Source organism: Bidens hawaiensis, unplaced genomic scaffold (assembly GCF_021521415.1).
Source record: "Bidens hawaiensis isolate Kalapana, Puna unplaced genomic scaffold, B.hawaiensis_p1.1 tig00003115_1, whole genome shotgun sequence".
NCBI classification, from domain to species: Eukaryota; Viridiplantae; Streptophyta; class Magnoliopsida; order Asterales; family Asteraceae; genus Bidens; species Bidens hawaiensis.
The window spans coordinates 2,550,604-2,570,062 of NW_027491167.1; the positions used below are offsets into that span (position 1 = coordinate 2,550,604).

The 19,459-nt window shown below is 34.2% G+C and overlaps 1 protein-coding gene across 1 annotated transcript; it reads right to left on the reverse strand.

Annotated features, from left to right (window-relative positions):
• Positions 1 to 1,041: 1,041 nt before the first annotated feature.
• LOC143622336 (cysteine-rich receptor-like protein kinase 42) lies at positions 1,042 to 5,419 on the reverse strand. Its single transcript, XM_077093523.1, has 6 exons — positions 4,625 to 5,419; positions 3,243 to 3,356; positions 2,812 to 3,162; positions 1,971 to 2,205; positions 1,743 to 1,887; positions 1,042 to 1,649 (listed from the first exon to the last, which is right to left on the reverse strand). Exons 1-6 carry the CDS (start codon positions 5,412 to 5,414, stop codon positions 1,269 to 1,271), a joined length of 2,016 nt encoding a protein of 671 aa, XP_076949638.1. The 5' UTR covers positions 5,415 to 5,419; the 3' UTR covers positions 1,042 to 1,268.
• Positions 5,420 to 19,459: the final 14,040 nt, after the last annotated feature.

The following is a 19,459-nucleotide window of genomic DNA, read 5'->3' on the forward strand; positions in this document are numbered from 1 at the left end:
TGCCAAACCATCCGAATTCTTTGGAACCAACTGTGCGACTACCTTGTTGCTATGGTTCGAATATGTGGAGAATGTGTTTTTACACAGCGAATGCCCCGAAGCGAAAAAGACAAACTTCGCTTCAAGCATGTTTAGGGGAACCGCCCTAACATGGTGGGGTAGTGTTATGCACCTCCAAGGTACGGATGTGGCCATGGCTCTTCCATGGGCCGAGCTCAAGGCGCTTATGAAGAAGAAATTTTGTCCCAAACACGAGCTCCAAAAGCTTGAGGAAGAATTTTGGAACCTAAAACAAGAAAGTGGTGATAACGCCGCTTACTCGCTCCGTTTCCACGAGCTAAGCGTTCTTGTACCTCACTTGGTTACCCCAAAAGCTTGAGGAAGAATTTTGAAACCTTACGTGCTGTTGTTATTAAAGTGGCAAAAGTGGCATAACGAGATAACGAGGGAGGGCAAGCCTCTATGTGTCTTTGTTATTAAGTGGCATGAAGTGGCTAAGGTGTAAGTGATAGTTAAGGGGTTAAGTGGTAAGGTGAGCAGGATAGACAGTGGACTATGTGTCTTCGGATATTTACGTAATACGTGTAATGGTTGTATGGTAAGTTGCTTGATTAACTAGAACTCACTCAGCGTAGCTGACTTTTAGTATGCACGCAGGTAACACAGGTATATATGTTTATTGAGAAGGCATGAGGATGACACATGGCATGGATTAAACAGCTGGCATATGAAGATAGAAGAAATGATGTTTTAAATATGATGTTTGTGTTGTGATATCAAAGAAAAGATTTAATGTTTTGTAACTAATGGTTGATGTTTTATATTCCACGAAAGTTTTAATAAACTCTGATTTGTAGAACTGTGTTTATGAGTAAATCCGATGCTAAAGTAGGGCTACCGGTAACGGGGCCTTACAAGTCGGGAGTTGTGATCGCTCACATATCCGAAAACAAAGATAAAACTGTCAGTAACCAGAATCATATTAACATAGGCCTCTAAAATTAGTTTCTTTACAAAAAAAACTTGCATGAAACCACCGAATAAATATAAATGTAACCAAATTTTTATTTGATTTAACTTCTTGATAAAATCCACAAAACTCCCTTACAAAGATATACTAAATATTTGCAAAAAAGAAAATAAAAAAATAATTAACAAATTACCAAGCACATATGAACCTAGACTTGGTTATAAAATATACACAAATCCCTCCCAATCCAATAAAAAATCCCCTCAAACCCAAACTCTATGGCCAAAAAAAAACCAAGCTAACTCGAGCTCAGTTCATCAATTCTTAACGGCCACTCTGAGCTTGGTGTAGTCGACGACCGTGATGTGTTGGTAAACGACAGCCCGATCTTGGTCAACGGACCAGAAGTCGAGCTGCTGCTTATCCCTTGATTATTCATCAGGGACCGAGCATTTAAAAATGGCGGTTGATTTGGGATCGGCATTGGGGTCACCCGGTCTTCGGCTTTTGTTGTTAAAAACTCGACCACTTCCGCCATTGATGGTCGTAGAGCCGCGGATGCTTGCGTGCACAAAAGCCCGATTTGCATCACTTCTAACGCTTCGTGCTCGGGAAACTCCCCGTTTAGTAACGGGTCGATTGCTTCCGTCACCACACCTTCTTTGTATAGCTTCCAAACCTGTTTATTGTTTGATCAAAACACGATTATAATTTGAAACAACGAAATGAGTTAAGAACATGGAAAAGAAGATGTTTGATTTTTAGTTCGTACACTTTGCAAAAGCGAGCCGGTATCTTCTACAAAGGCATTGTTTCTTTTCCCGCATGCAATTTCAAGAACCACAACTCCGAAACTAAAAACATCAGCTTTTTCTGTAAGTTGTCCTCGGACTATATATTCAGGTGCCATATAACCTCTGAAATTAAACAAACACAACAAATCATTAACATTTTCACACAAAAGAACATGGATGTGCAAAAACTATACAGATTTGCTTACAAAGTTCCAGCGATTCCGGTGGTAAGATGACTTCGGTCAGCGCCAAAAGTTCTGACGAGGCCAAAATCAGCGATCTTGGGATTAAAATCTTTGTCAAGAAGAATGTTGCTGCTTTTAATGTCCCTATGGATGATTCTTACATGACAACCTCCATGAAGATAAACTAAACCTTCAGCTGTTCCAAGTATCACCGCCATCCTCTGTCTCCAGGTTAAAACTTGTACTTTATCTTTGTCTGCAATGAAATAATTTAATCATATTCAAACAGTGAGAACCCATTAATGGAAAACTCACAAAACCCGATCAATACCATGCTAACTAATGGGATAAGGTAAAAACACGGCTTTTGCTGCCCAAGTGGTCTTCAAGGTGGTTAAAATCAGAGAACCAGTGGAAGCTAGATTCGAATAGGCTGTAAATGAGCTGAGCCTGTTAGGACTTGGGCTCAGCTCGTTTACAAACCAAGCCGAGTCAGCTCGCCTTGTTTATCATACTGCGTTGAAATGTTTAGCATAGGCTTGGCTTGTAAAAGCTTGAGCCGACTCCTGGCTCGTCAAGCAATCTCGTTTATTTAATAAAAATAATAACTTTTTATTTTTACACAATAAGAAGAAAATAAACATTATTTTTAACATAGCAATGATGCATAATTAATAAGCTACAAAAGTAATAAATGATATCTATATAATAAGATTTCGATAATAGTTTTTATATATTAAAATTTGGGCTTTTAATTTTTAATGAGCCTAACTCGGCTCTTACCATTGCGCCACCTCCTTGAAGATTACCGTCCCACATTTTTCATAGCAATTAAATTAGTTAAAAAAAATAAGAAAATTACCGAAAAGGAAATGATCAAGGCTCTTATTTGGAACATATTCATAGACCAAAAGACTCTCGGGTCCTTCGATACTACAAGCCAAAAGCTTGACGAGATTCTTGTGTTCAATTGCACTGATTAAATTAACTTCATTGAAGAACTCATCGACCCATTGTCGGGTATTGAAAAACAACCGTTTCACAGCAACAACATCTCCATTCGGAAGAGTTCCTTTATAGACCGAACCCGCTCCCCCTTGACCTAACTTATTCGAAAGGTCAAAGTAATTCGTTGCCTTCTCAAGCGTTTCATATTTGTACTTTAATCCAGACTTGTTAAACGAATTCGATAACATGCCCATATTTTTCCGCTCTGTAAACGCAAGTCAAGATTATGATCTCTCGGGTCAGAATTTTATTTTTATATTTAATAATATTAAGATTCAGGTTTACCTTCTCGGATCTTTGATATTCTTATATATGCAGCATAACCAGCAAAAGATGAGATCATGAGGAAAGCAACTGCAGCCAAGACCACGGCTACTTTGGCTCCTGGACTCGATAGCCCTGAAACCATGGGTAACTAGAAGTTAGAATTACCATTATACCCTTTGACCAAAGACTGAAAAAAGCCATCGTTCCCGGTCATGAAACCGTTCGTGCAGAGTCAATATTCAAACACGAGGACTAGTGATACAGACGGTTCTCCTTGTAGTTTATCCGTGAAAACGATTTTTCAGAATAAAAAAATACAACTAATATGTTTTGATTGAGAATAAATCCTTGTTTATGTTTTTATGGAATACCAGACAAGTAAGCAAATAGAAAAAAAAAATAAGGATAAAGAAATAGACCAAGACTGAAAAGTCAACAAAATAAATTAGAAATTTTTCCAGGTAGGTTAACAAGAACATACACCCAAATTTCATATGATCTGAGGATAATAAATTAAACATGACCAAGCAACCTTGCACATGGAGGAGGTTCATAGATCCAAATAAAAGTTTGACTTTTGAATGTCAAAAGAAAAAAATAACATTTGGGTTCAATTATTGTAAGGAATGTTAAACCTTAACTTAAAAAAAGGGTTATCATGTTAAAACTGTTTAAATAATACAGTAATTAAAAAAATGGAAGCTGAAAACAGAAGACACCCATATCAATTTTGAGTTTGAAAATTACAATGTTTGACCTTTGAATTTATATAAGGTCAATAAAAGAAGTGAGCCATTATATTTGAAAATTGGCTAATCTTGAGAATCTTGAGCACCACTTGCCACGAAAACTAGAAAAATTGGTATAATATAATAACATGGCTTGAAACATAAGATGTTCAAAAAATATTACAAGGAAATCAAAAACAAAAACAAATCACATGAATCACCCAAATACCAAAATCAATTTTTTAGAGTTTAATTTTTTGACGGTACCCGTAAATACGCTGTTAACAAATAAAACCGTGTAATAACTGAAAATTAGATTCGTACATGAGACCTCTATTAGAAGAACTCAATGTGACACCCAGTGATCAAAAGTTAACTCTAAATACGACCAATAATAATATATAGTCAAAGTGCAAAATGATGAACAAACATCATCATATGATCGCAAAACCCAAGCATATTATTATTATTATTATTATTATTATTATTATTATTATTATTAAATAAAAGAAACTTCTTGGCATTGGGATCACAGTTAAATTCATAAAAAACTGAAATAAAGCTTCCAAAAAGCAACCCACTTCGCCAAAAAAAAAAATCCAAAAAATTTAATAAAATGATAAAAACCCATAATAAAATGATAAAACCCCAGAAAAGGAACAAGTGAAATACCAGAACTACCCCCATCTGCCTGAGAATCATTATTGAAGAACTTGTGAGTGGAATACCTCAAATAACACCCAGCATTCATACTCCTTCCTTCTCTACTGGGCAAACACCCAACAGCCTCAGCCTTAGCCTTATCCAAACACGTCCTACACTCATTATTAGTCAAACTCTCCCAACACTGTGCCAACCCATACACCCCATTCAACCCCAACACACCAAATCCACTATTATTAACAGCTAAATTAGTAACATTCTCCACCAACTCACCCACACTCCGATTAAACTCCAAAAACCCACCTTGGAAATCATCCCATTTATTATTATTATTCGCTAAACTGGAAGTGCAGTTTCTGGTATCGGTTGCCGGGTCAACGGCCTGTTGGAAGAAGCTGTTGTTATCGTACCGGACGAAGCATCCGTCGAGGAATATGCGGCCGGAGGTACGAGGAAGGCAGCCGGGGACGGCGGTGCGGCTGACGGCGTAGCAGACGAGGCAGTCGGTGCGGGAGAGGTCGCGGTGGCATTGGATTAAGGCGTAGAAGGGGGACTGGGATTGGGATGGGTCGGTGATGTTGGTGATGGCGAAGTTGTTGTTGGAGCTGTTGAGGTTGCTGGAGAGACGTTCCATGGCTTGGACGAACGTTGGGATGAAGTTGGGTGAGGTGGCACGGTCGCCGGAGCAGGTGAGGTTGCCGGCGGGGGTGGCGCGTGGGTCGGAGGAGGCGGAGAGGATTAAAAGGAAGAAGATGGAGATGGAGAGATGAAGAGGTTGAATGATGATCTGGGAGGACATGTTTGGTTTTGGTTTTGGTTTGGATTGGTGATCATGTGAGTTGGGTGTATGAATTGTATAGGTATAAATGGAGTGAAGAATGAACGAGTCAAAGGTTCAGAGCCGATTTCACACGCTTTTTTTGGTGCCCTTTCTCTTTCTCTTTCTCTTTCTCTTTCTCTTTCTCTTTCTCTTTCTCTCTCTTTCTCTCTCATCTGCCTACCAACGCATTCATATCAAGGATGATTTCACCTTCTTTTTTTTTTACATTTTTTACTAGTTTTACCCGCATTAATTCACAAGTTCATTTCTAACAAAAACACAAAATTTGAGAAAAACTTTGAAGGGTTGTTTGAAGCATACCATGGTATGGTTGAAGATGATATAGGAATTCTAATGTGAATGCTTTTATAAGGTTATGTGTAGTGAATGAGCTATAAAATTGGCTGATTTGCGTTATGTGGTGTCCTGTCGGTAAAGAGTGAGTTTTTGTTTTAGAGGTGTATGATGTTGTAGCACTATATATCACATAGCCTTATAAAAGCATTCACATTAGAATTCCTATATCATCTTCAACTAGGGCTGACAATTTATACACGATACGTACCTACACGACTTTAACAGGTAACAGGTAAGGCCGTACAGGTTTCGTGTACTAAACATGCAGACACGAAATTACCTGTTAATTTTCGTGTCTAAACAGGTATAATACCTGTTTATACCTAGTTATTTTTAAAAATATATATATATATATATAGTTATATTATATCATCCTTAACCCTAAATTCATCCAAATCATTCTTACAAGCCAAACCACAGCCGTCGCCTACTCGCCTCTCATCATCCATCCCACCATCGCCGGCCTTCCTCCAGTCACCAGCCATATCTTTCTCTGGCCATCACCCGTCGCCGGCCTTCCTCCTGTCGACGGCCATATCTCTCTTCAGCCATCACCCGTCACCGCTAGGTTGTCAAATATATGTTTCTAAACAACTATTATCGTGTACTATTGTGTATTATCGTGTATACCAGGTAGTAGCAGGTTCGTGTTCGTGTTTGGGTTACAAGTACACGATAAGTTTTCGTGTCGTGTACAGGTATACACATTTCGTGTTCGTGTCTTATCGTGTACAGGTATACACGATATGCTAGCCCTATCTTCAACCATACCATATGTTTCAAACAAAAATACAAAATTTAAGAAGTGGAATGTGTCTAAAAAGTGCAAGAAGTAATCTGGTACATTAGATATGTTGATCTGACGGCGGATATGAAAATTGTGTTTATTGTGCGGTGTATTTTATTTTAGTTGCGGTGTGTTTATTTTGCGGTGTGTTTTATTAGATCTGATGGTGAAAACACACTTCCTACACTTTTTTAAGAAAAATCTACTTCTTATTATAACATTTCTCTCTCTCTCTCTCTCTCTATATATATATATGGGATGGTTATTTTGAGAACCTTGATGAGTTGTAAGAAATTTAAGAACTCAATATGAATCACACATTTAATTAAATGAGAATGGAATGTGTGGCTGAGAATAAATCCAAATTAAAAATGAATCAGAAGAGAGAATAAGTATTTTTCATGATTACACAAGTTTAAATGTTAGTTACACAAGTGTAATAAGTCGATTCGGTGTGTAAAAAAATACCGTAATTTTTTTACGTTACTTACACTTACGTATTACATGTGTGTAAAAAAAATTCGAAAAAAAAAATTGTTACGTTAAGTTCTTTCGAGTTCTTAAAACTCAAAGTGGTTATCAAAAGAAATCAATCATATATATATATATATCGCACATAAACAATTATAATAATAATAATAAAACAAAAGTGATGAAAGACGACAATAATTCATCCCCCCACCCCCATATTTCACCCCTTTTTGAATTTTAGTTTATATAAGTATTTTTTTAAATATGCTAGATACAAACCAAATTCACGAGCTGGAACGAGTTTTTAATGAACCGGTTTGATGAGCCATTGAGCCACGAGTTGGCTTGGGCTTTTGACAGGCTGAGCTCAGTCTCAACAGATAAATGAGTCGATCTAAACCCTAAATTTCGATCGGAATTTTTTTAACAAATCATATGTTACACAGTTCGTTTGTACAATATGGATTGATGTTTTCATAGTGGAACACATGAAGTTTAGTCAAATAGAGTAGGTACAATAAAGTGAGAGAATAGAAAATCAAATCAACAAGTAAGCACTTAGGACAAGTCAAATGTGTTCGGTTATAGTCTTGTTTAATCCAATCCCGATTTGATGTATTAGTTTGTTAAAACTAGAGAGTGTTTTATACGTGTAAATCATAGCACTTCTTAGGATATTTTTAGTTGGACGAAACATTACACATAAAACTACAATGACAATGACTTGACCAAATGTACCACAACAAAATACAAGTGGCATAAGCGAATGCATGTGATTTTATGTTTGACAAAGGTCATGTGACTTGTGACCATGCATGGAGTTCTTTTATATGTAATTGTTGATACCGGAAGGTGAACGATTTATAAGTTTTAGAGTGATTACTTACGCTTACGTGATAGAAATATGGTTGAATTGATAGCCATGTTATGTACCCTTTAATAATACTTAAATACCTACGTTATATATTTCACAGTTGGACTTGTCTATAAAAAGAAAGAAAAATATGAGTTTTTACATGTAGACTAGCAGGGATACATGCCCCCGCCATCCGACGGGATATCTAGTGTTGCATCTGACCCAACATGTGCAAGTCAACTACTGTTATTGTGCACAATAAAACTTATGTCATTAGATACGGATTAAGGTATAAAGGGGTGCCCGCACTATTTCTAACTTAAATGGTAGCAACTCAACCAAAATAATAAAATTTATAAATGTTTTTAAAAAATAAAATAAAACTAAAATAAATTAACATTCAATGCAATATACTCATTAATACATGTATGATTCATTATAATTTATTATAATCTAATATGAATTCTTATAACTCTATTGAAAACATATTAGAAAAAAACCATACGTATTTTAATAGACGAACGCATCTATAGCAGATAAATAAAACAAATATAAATTATGTCATCAATGTCATTAAACATGGATTAATAATTTAAATTTATGTCATTAAATACAAACCGAATGTCGTAACAAGTTAAAAACTTAAAATCGCATGACAAAAATGTAATTTACACACTACTATGCATATATTTGTAAGACGTATCAATTGATGTGAAATATTATCTTGTGATCTTGTCCCAACTCCCAAATATATGGTTTATATATATAATTGTATATATATAGAGAGAAAAGATCAAATAAGAAGTTTAATTATCTTAAGAAAGCTAGGAAGAATGGTATTTTGGTCTACTATCTTAATATTGAAACCCACTTAATTTAATTTCAAAACCCACTTAAATTTTCACTCATCTCCTACAACTACCACCGCCCACCGCCACCCACCACCACCACCTTGCCGGAAAAGTCTTCGAAAATTTCGCCGAAAAATAAAAACACTATGAAAAACACAATGTAGAAAACACAATGGAAAAAACACTATGAAAATAAAACACAATGACAAAAACACAATGTAAAACACAATTAAATAACACAATGTAAAAACACAATGCAAAAAACACTATGAAACAATAAAACACACTTGTATAACATAATTTCGTAAAACATAATTTTGGTAAAACACACTTTGAAAAAAACCCACGAAATTTTCTTTTTTATTTTTATATAGCAATATGGTACTTATATAAAAGATAAAAACACACTCGTTATTATGGTGAAATTGTTTTGAAAAAAAAAATGTCGTATAAAAAAGTTATGGGCGTTTTAAAATGATTGGGGTATTTGACATGTGTCTTGCATGTGAAGGGAGAAAGTCAACAAATGTGTTATCCCTATGATCTCTATAATCTAATCTCAACCATTTAATTTTAAAATGAATGGACAAGATTATTTCATATCATTCTTAGGAAAACTAATCTTTTTATTATAACTCAACCCAGAATATATATTCTGATAATTATAAGAGTTGTTTAAAAAAAGAGGTTGACTTTTTAAATCTTATTTAGGTTGTAAGCTTCATGATCAATAAAATCATATGGTCGTTACAAATATAACTATATGATCAAATATGTAAAAAGGTCTATGAGTGTACCGAGTCCCTCAACACGAAATTAGTCATAGTTGATAGTATCAAACGAAGCCAATACAATATTATTTGGGGTGGACATATTTAAAGCATGCTCTTTGCGTATGACATGTTCATGTGCTACTGCCTACTAGTGGTGTCATCATATATTGCAACTTGTATAGAAAAAAAATTCAGGAAAACCTCACTAAATATATCAACTTAGTTTGAAAATGATTAATGGATTTGAAAAGTCCAACAGCCCATAGTTGTCACACTCATCCAAATAAGATTGATCAAATTTTCTCTTGATTTATATGCCTCTGGTGTGTCTTAATGGTGATCTTTTATCTTGTCCGATTTAAAACGACATTTTATCATGTCAAAAATAGAGGTATGAATTTTTAATGAGGCGGGAAAACACAAACAAACCTAACATGAAATTCACGAGTTTTGTTTTAGTTAAAAAGAGTTTTGAGTTAGTTTTGGGTCGAACATTCGAACAAGTTAGCTCAATGAGCATATTCGTCTTAACCCAACAGATTTGCACGTTAAATGTTTAACTCATTTATTTATTTTATTTTTATCTTTATATATGCAATTAACTTAAACTATTTGGATGTTTCCTTAGTTATATATAAAAGTTTAAAAAGTAAGAGAGCCATAATTTACACAGACCTGCGTAAAAGGTAAACAATATTAAAATTAGGAAGAATTAATATGAAAAAAATATTATGGTTTAAACAAGTTATATTCGTGCTAGCTTATGAATACACTTGTCATGTTGGAATTCATGTCTATGACATGATTTCTAGGTTCATATTGGGTTTAACCTATCAACCCATAAACACGACTCATTTAACAAATTTAGTCAAAACGTAACATTTCTCACACTCAAGACCCAATATGTATCTCGAGATAAAAAAAAGATAAATGATCTCGATCAGGACTTTTTTATAATAACAAACTAATAAAGTTACTCATGAACGTTTTGCAAATTTGGAATATAGTATATTTTAATTACAGTCTGATATTCACGAAGATTTTCTGTGACTGAAAGTCTGAAACTTATATTTTAAGCATAATATTTTTGAAACTTTTAAAACTATTGTCTAGGATGAGATGTGATACGATTGCCACTTATATTCACGATGTTAATGATGTGGGCCCAACCATGTGTACCCAAACATCCTGTAGGTTTCCGATTTCAAAGAATGCCACGTGGATATCTTTTTTCCTTTTTCTTGTATAAATCTTTTCAAATCTTATTATTAAATTATCTATCGTCATAGGTTTTTGTTTTAAGTCTAACAAAGAGGCAAATACACCGTAAAGAACTTGGTGCTCATGATTAGAAAGAATTGAATTGTTGATTAAAAACTTGTTGCTCGTAGCAAGTTGGTACTCTCTAAAGACTGTACTAATAGATAAGAACTTTTACTACCGCATGTGGGAATGCGCACGGTTTAGTTTGATTATTAGCGTCAACCAAATTTATCAATCGGTTTTCGGTTAATCGGTTTAGTTTATTCGGTTAGTTTTTTTATTTTATATTTTTATAATTTTTTTTGGTTTTTGGTTCGGTTTCAGTTAATAGCCAAAATCAAACTTGGGTTAAAAATGTTACTTAAAATACATAGCATATATGCATAAATACATGAATTGAATGTATAAATACGTGAAATAGTACAGAATTGGTGGTATGAAACATGAAATACATGAAATGGAGGTATAAAAGCTAGAAAAAATATGAAAATCTGAATGGTTCGGTCCGGTTCGGTTAATCAAGGGTACAAAAAAGAACATATAACCGTTTTTCAATTAATTTTGATTATCGATAATTTCGGTTTGGTTTCGTCGATTTTCAATTCGATTGACAGTTCAGTTATTGTTCACCCTATTTGAAAGAGTCAACACATAAGTTGCAAAACTTAGTGAAAGCAAGACAATTTGGCTAGTGATGAAGATTTTACTAATGTCGAAGATGAAGTTTTTATTGATGAACAACTTGATACCTATATAATGACTTTGCAACTATTAGAGAAATATGCACGCAATATCATAGAATTTCAAGTCAAAGATAGTGAGGAGATCATATTAGTTGTTTATATTATGTGTAATCTTTGTAATTATCGTTTAGATTATCTAGAAAATCTTAACTAGTGTTTTGCTTAAAAATTGAGCTATAAACTCAAGTAATCAAAACCTGATAATAAGATTTATAGTGTTCATCCTGTTATCGATCGATGTTTGATCAAATTTATTAATTGATCAAACATAAGTCTTGGTATATTTTATGTTAAATAATATGTTAAGAGGTTTCTTTCTTTTTTTTTAACTTATAAAGAAGAACAGGAGAGGTGGGAGCATGAAGAGAATGAAGGACTACGACCGGCGACGACTAATGATGACTTTTACTTACAACAATGGGTGACCAGTCAAAGGCTTATGATTATGGAGGGTTAACCAACGGCCTCAAGAAGCTAGGACTAGGAGGGAACAAGTTGAGTAAACATATGTAAATAATAACTAAATACATTATCAAACACCCATATTAAAATGACACAACCACCTAATGTAGTAACGAATTACATATATATGAAACACCCATATAACTCACACACCTGCATTTGTGGTAAAAAAAAAAACTCCCTAGACACATTAACATTACCAAGTGAGCAAGATAAGGGTCAAACCCTTAAAACCCGGTTACTTGATTCACAAAACCCTTAATTAGACCCAAGTATATAATACTGGTCGGGTTAGGAGTTTTTAAATTTCACCTTAAAGAGTAAAAGTGTTTTAAGGGCATGACCCTTATTCAAACCGTGACCCCTTCCCAACTATTAAGAAAAAATAAAAATAAAGGGTCATACTAGTGATTGGAAACAAATATATGAGAACCACTTAATTGTTCGCTACATTTAATTATGAATTGAATATTATTTGTATCAGTTGAAATGATTGATAAACTTTCAAAGTTAGACTTTTCTATGTTATTAAATGAGAATATAGTTGTTTTATTATTTATATATATAAGTCATGTGTGAGATATGGAACTAGTAAATGCAAGAAAAGATATTAGATTACTTCCTTAAAGGGTAAATGGTTAGACCATTGAAACCCTTATTTATACCTGACTCTTTAATTGTTTAGAGTGTAGGGTCTTTGGTCTACGTTTCTTCCTAAAAGGGTAAACAGTATGGGCCAGGTATAAGGTAAAATGGTCGGGTCATGGCCGGCTCCGAGAATGCGAAAAATTTTTTGGGCCAAAGGCGACATTTTTTTCGGGCCTTAAGTAAAAGAAACATTTTGTTGGGTTTAAACAATTTAATTTTAAATGAACTTACTTGATTATGATTTAGTTGTGTAAAAATTTTTTGTATAAAATAAACTTATAATTGTCTCAAATAAGATTAGAACTAACAACCTTTTGATTAGATGTCATACCCTTTTACCACTAGACCAAGCTAGTGGTTATATAATTGTGTTGAAACATTGATTATACATATTTTTTTTTGATAAAAATACATATAAATTCTTTTGAAAAAAAAATTCGGGCCTAGCGGGGTGTCGGGCCTGTGGCCTTCGATTACCCTGCCATGGCTCAGGGCCGGCCCTAGGCGGGTTTTACCTTTTGAACATTCCTAACCCCTACACAAAAAATATGATTAACAAAACTGGTATTTGAAATATAATAGGTACGGAAAATATCATTTGTATGTCCTCCGCAACAACCAATAAGGCAATAACGAATACACAACTTTTTAGTTAATATAGTCTAAACTCCTATACATCACGCACATAAGCAAAAGCTTATGCATAGTTACTAGATTGGCACGTACATTTTTTTAGACGGTCTAACGAACTCCTTGACAACAAACAAAATAATCAATAACTCTACATGTTAGAAGATAAATACCCACACTTGTATTAACCTACCTTCACATTATAACATACGATAACAAATGTGTGTAATAAAAAAGAAAAAAAAGCTACATACTACATAGCTGTTTGTTTACATCTGAATGAAACCATTTAGATGGAAACATTTGATTCATTCAGACTTCAGACTGTTTGGTTTCAAAAAGAAAAACATCTGAATAGTTAATATAAAGGCCTGAATCATTCAAACTTATTGTTGTTGCTGAATGAGACAGATGCTCATTCATATCTGACTCATTCAGATCTGAATGAACCAAACAGCCCATGTACTAAGGTTACTAGAATATTAGCTTAATTCTTTCAACAAAAATATAACCAGAAAGTAACTATAAATTGAACATAAAAATATAAAACTGAACTTCAAAATTAATGGTTAGTAAGTATCCTGTTTGACTCATTTGAAGTTAAGTGATTATCCATTGAACTTATTTAGTTATCAATATGAACAAAAGTAAGCGACAGATTCAAAAAATCATTAGTTTAAGATAAAAAGAAATATAATGAATGAATAATTATAGTTTGATTGAAACTGTTTATCAAATTAATATAAAATAAAACTAAAAACAATACAAGTGTTAATATGTAGGGCAGATTCAGTGTTGAATCAGGGGAGTATATGCACCCCTCAAGTTCGTATTTTCTTCTATAAACTTCTAATATATAAGGTTCAAAGATCCCAAATATCCCACCCATGCTTTTTAAGTGTTCCAAACCCAATTTTTCAAGCTCAACTTTTCAAATGCAAGTTTAGTTTTGCTTTCACAAAATAACAACTAAGCTTAAATTGTTTAATTTGTTTAACCACTTCATCAATCAGTTATTAATATAGTGATATATTCTTGAGTTTAATTTAATCGCTATAAATATTAGACCAAGAAGTGAATAAATGGTCTGTCGTCTCCTGAAGATCCTCACAAAGATCACACTCGATCGAGTCTACTGGTATGAATAGTTGAAGAAGGCCAACCCTTGTTGATAACACATCCTTCTCCGATTTCCAAATGATTTTTTTTGAAACCCAATTATTAAACTCCATAACATAAGGAGCAGTTGACCAACGTTAAAAATAGCCCACTTCATGAGCCGATGATGAACATTTCAAATCTGTCCTCGGTCCACATCCACCTATGTGTATCGTCAATTAAAGATACTTGAAGCATAAGGTAAAATATGCCAAGTTCTCACCGAATGGTGAATAGATGAAATAACTTTCCCCCATAACGCATGTGCTCTTTTTTACACGTCTACACCATTTTGTAGAAAGAGCAATATTAGATTCCTGTAAAAGCATAAGACTGCGACCTCCCACCTCAATCAGAGTGATACTCTTGTCCCAACTTATTCAACATTTTTTCTTATTTCCCAAGCCACCCTTAAAGAATTTTTTCTTTTAGCCTCAAGGTTGGAATTTTTTTGAGGTTTTGTACTAAGAGAAAAGAAAATAAATGAGAAGGTTTTCAATTATTAATTTTAATAGGATAAGACGTCTTTGGCTATTTGTTTTAGATACTAAACACGTCGTTGACCATGTGTTTGAATACCTAACTCATCTTTGACGATATGTTAGAGCAAGTCTAACGCATCTTTGACGATGTGTTTTACAAACACGTCGTCAACGATGAGTTAGAGTGAGGGCATATTTGAAATTCTAAAATTTAGGGGACAAAAGTGAAATCTCTTTATAAAGTATGTCCATTTTGAGAATTTTCCCTTATAAAAATACTAGCCCGCGCTTCGTAGCGGGTATGTTTTAATATAATTTGCATTCCGTCATATACCGCATTCCGTCATTTACACTTTCGGTATCTGTATCAAACTCATATATGATTCGTTTTCAACTTGAATGGGCGAAAGAAAACTCGTTTACAACTTTCATAACTAGTGGCGGATTCAGGAAATCTTCTCACATGGGTCGGAAATTTTTATTGTCGGTACTAATACAACTGTCGGGTCGAATCGGGTCGAGTCGGTCATATATATATAAAAAAGGATTACCAAACAAAATATTAGATAACAAATACATTAAAGTTATTCTCTACGAGTTTTCATTTTTTGAAATCTAACCATTACATCATCTACTTTAACATTGATAAGCAAGTCTTTCTCAATGTAACAAAGACAACTATCGCTTAAATTTTCATCACCCATTCGATTACGTAAATCGGACTTCACATTCTTCATCGCCGAAAAGGATCTTTCAACGGTTGCGGTTGCGACAGGTAATTCGAGAGCTAACTTTAATAAACGATACACCAATGCAAAGGAATGGTGTTTCTTTGTTTGAACCATCAATTGAACAAGGCTTGCTAAACCATTCAAGTTTTAAAATCGTTTATCTCCTTTCAAATTATCGATGTATGTCGCGAGTTCAACCGGGAGTCTTCTTTTATCACTTTCATCAAAATCATATGGGTACAACTCGACTAATCGTAATATTTTTGGAATAGAAAATGCCCGAAAATTATCACAAGGAGTTAAACAACTCAAAGAAACAAGTAAGTATGATGTTACCTCGTTAAAACGGTCCCCAAACTCTTGGATTTGCAAATCTAGAACCGCATTGAAGCAATCATACTCATAATAGTGGCGATTTTTCATGTTTGTCTTTTTTCTTGGCGTTAGTATGTTAATGTAGTAATCATCCATCTTTACCTCTAGAATATCATGTTTTTCACAAAAAGAGCCAACCTTCTCTACAAACTTGTTATACCCCTCCAACCTAAAGTCTTCAAGTTGCCACTTGGTTGAAGAAACCAATGAACTCGCGTTCACCAAATCGTATTCTTTCCTTTGAATACATTGAGACAATGAGTTTGTGACGTCTAGAATATACAACATCAAGTGCAAGTAAAATACAAAGTCGTATTTTTCCATTTCCAATTGAAGCCCTTACGCTTGGCTCATGATAGCTTTTGTCTCACCCGTTTCTTCAACATATTTAAGCACATCCATGATCATTGGATACAAAATAACCAAACGATCAAGAAATCTCTCCATTATCGGATTCATTATTCTTTCTTCCTATAAGATCATAAATACAACAAACTTAGCAAGTAATCAAACTATTAACCTAAAATCACAAAATTCTCCCATTTTTTTAACATAATTGTGACATTCGTCAAATTTCAGATCACGAATTATATTCGTTTTTGTAAACTTTTAATCCGTATACCCAACTCAACATTTTAGAACCTTATTTATTTATTATATAATAGTATAATAGACATCAATCTCAAATAATATTGATGTTTGTCATATTTTAGTGTCGTTAAGAAAACACAAAGGGTTCAAACTGAGTTTTTGTTAAGTTGTTATAAGCATTAGAAACCTTTAAACTCGTTTTAAACAACCATTAGAACTTGGAGGGCTTGTTTTGAAAATATGCAATACATATACCACCAACACAAACCTAACCCTAACATAAACATCAAGCCTCATCTCTTTCTCTCTTGTCCCGGCCGCTGCCGCCGCTGCCTCCGGCGAGCACCACCGAAATCCGACCACCATTCTCACTACCACCTCCGATGCACCACCCCACTCCCCTGCCGTTTTTCCTGCGACCCCGACCTCCGACACCCGAGCTCCGGCCGTTTTCCCCTTCTCCCTCTCCGGCCAACACCTTCAACGCCATCACCACACTCCCCTCTCCCTCTCAGTTTTCCGGCGACCTCGGAACTTTCCGGCGAGAATCTGGCACCACAGCTCCGCCTCTCTCTCTGCCTCACTCTCTTTCCCGCAGATCTCTCTCTCTCTCTTTCTCGTATCTCTCTCTCCCTCTACGTCACTCTCTCTCTCACTCTATCTCTCTCCGATTCGTTTTCTTTTCCGGCGAACCCGTGCTTCTCTCCTCTCCGGCTTCTGAGTAGGTATTGTTAATTTACGATTTTTGCTCGGCTTAACATAATACATGATGTTGGATTTCAAGATTTCATTATCGAGTTCGTTTTCGGATTTAATTAAATGGATTAAGGAAAGGGTTATCGGGTGTTTATATTGTTGTGGGAAAGAGTTGGTTTTAATTTGTTATTTAAATTATGGAATTGGTTTGTTAACATATTGTGTTTCGGGATTTGGATTGTTGAGTTGTCTCGTCAAGACCCGAGTTCGAGTCCCACGTTAAAACAGATTTTGTGTTATCGTTGTTAAAAGACGTATAATTAATATAAAACTATTCAAATATATAAAACTCATTATTTTTAACAATTATTATTATTATTAACTCTTTATAAAAAAAATATGTATATCCTTATTTATTTCTAATTATTAGTACTAATGTTCTATTTATTAATAGATCTTTAATATGGAGAACTCGTTTAGAAACCGAATCAAAACTTAGTATGGTATCATTATTTTACTATCAATATTAATTGTTATTATTATTATTTCTATCAACGACACTTTAATTAATACCAAGACCTTTATTTTGTAACTATTATTATTAGTATTGTAGAAAATAATTATTGTTATTATTATTATCATTATTATAATATATATATATATATATCTAACATATCTTTTTAGAATTATTATTATCATTAATAATATTATTATAAACTTTAATATCAATTCATTCTTATAAAACCGAACTCTTGATTTAAAACCCGTCTCGTTGCTATTTAATATTGGTTTAGTTATTTAAAAGCCCAATAAGATAATATTATATTCATATTAATTATCATTTAAGTACGAGTCTCTAATCAATAACAAACTAACCGGTAACCCGATTTAACAACCGAACCTCCTCGTTCAATGTTTCCAATATAGTTTCATTATGGTTTCAAGTTCATTAATATATATTACATTATTTATTTTAGCTAAGGTGTTTATCGTTTCAAGTTGGATCTGTTCGTTTACCATTCGAGCTTCATTTATTTATCTATTTATTTCTCGGTTCATCAATCGAGGTAAGTAATTTCATACCCCTTTTTCCACCTTTCGTTTTGGGGTGACATTTCATACCTATCAAACTAAATGCTTTATTTACTTGAATCTTAAACCCAAAAACGTGATTTGTATACTTTACTTGAATAATTTCTTGATTTGGTGTTCTATGGTTACATGCTATGTGCCTATGTGTTTTATCGCTTTCAGCCATGGGGAAGTCTATAAATCCGTGATCTATCTGGTATTCTCTTATAGCACGGTGTTGTTAACGTAATGCAATTAATGATATTCTATTAAATCCTAGACTACTTGGCAACCCCTTGTAGCTAGGTGGCGCTAACGTAATTCTATTAGCGATTGTCAATTTATCCAAGTTGTTGCTTTTATTTATTGTTTTGTATACAAGTTTTGTGGCTTTTTATTACTATATACTTATATGCTCAAACTTATGAATTGCTCACCAACCTTTGTGTTGACAAACTTTATTTTATGAAATGTTACAGGTTTGACTTTTGTTGACTCGAGGACTTGACGAAAAAACGTTACCAAGACTATTAGGATATTAGTAAAATGAACAATATAATTGCTACTTGTATTCAACTTGTTGTGTAGACGAGATGTGTTGTTTATCGATTTGTTGAAATAAAATGAATTAAAGAAATATTGTCACTTTAAATAGTGTCTTGTGTATTTGTCCAATCACGTTGCACCCCGGCATGTTCCGCCGCCTTTGGTCGGGGTGTGACAATAATCTAAACATCATTAACCTAAAAATCTTAAAGCCTATTAAATTAGACATAAATTAAATGTATTATGTATTTATGTTATACCTTATCACAAGGATGGATGTTGGAAATTGAGTCAGAGGAGGCAGAGCCGCAGGTAGAGGGAGGCCGATTTCCAATTCTGGTGAGGCGCGGAGGCGGTGAGTTGAGAAAAGACGAACGAACCGGGGAGGGAGGCAGAGAGAGGCCGATCAGAGGGTGTGAGTGTGTGACTGATTATGTTTGTTCTTGTTTGGCCGATCAGAAATTCAGATGGCGAGAGTCTGAGAGGCGGTAAACTGATTAGGATTTAGGTGGTAAAAGAAAATATTAGTTTAG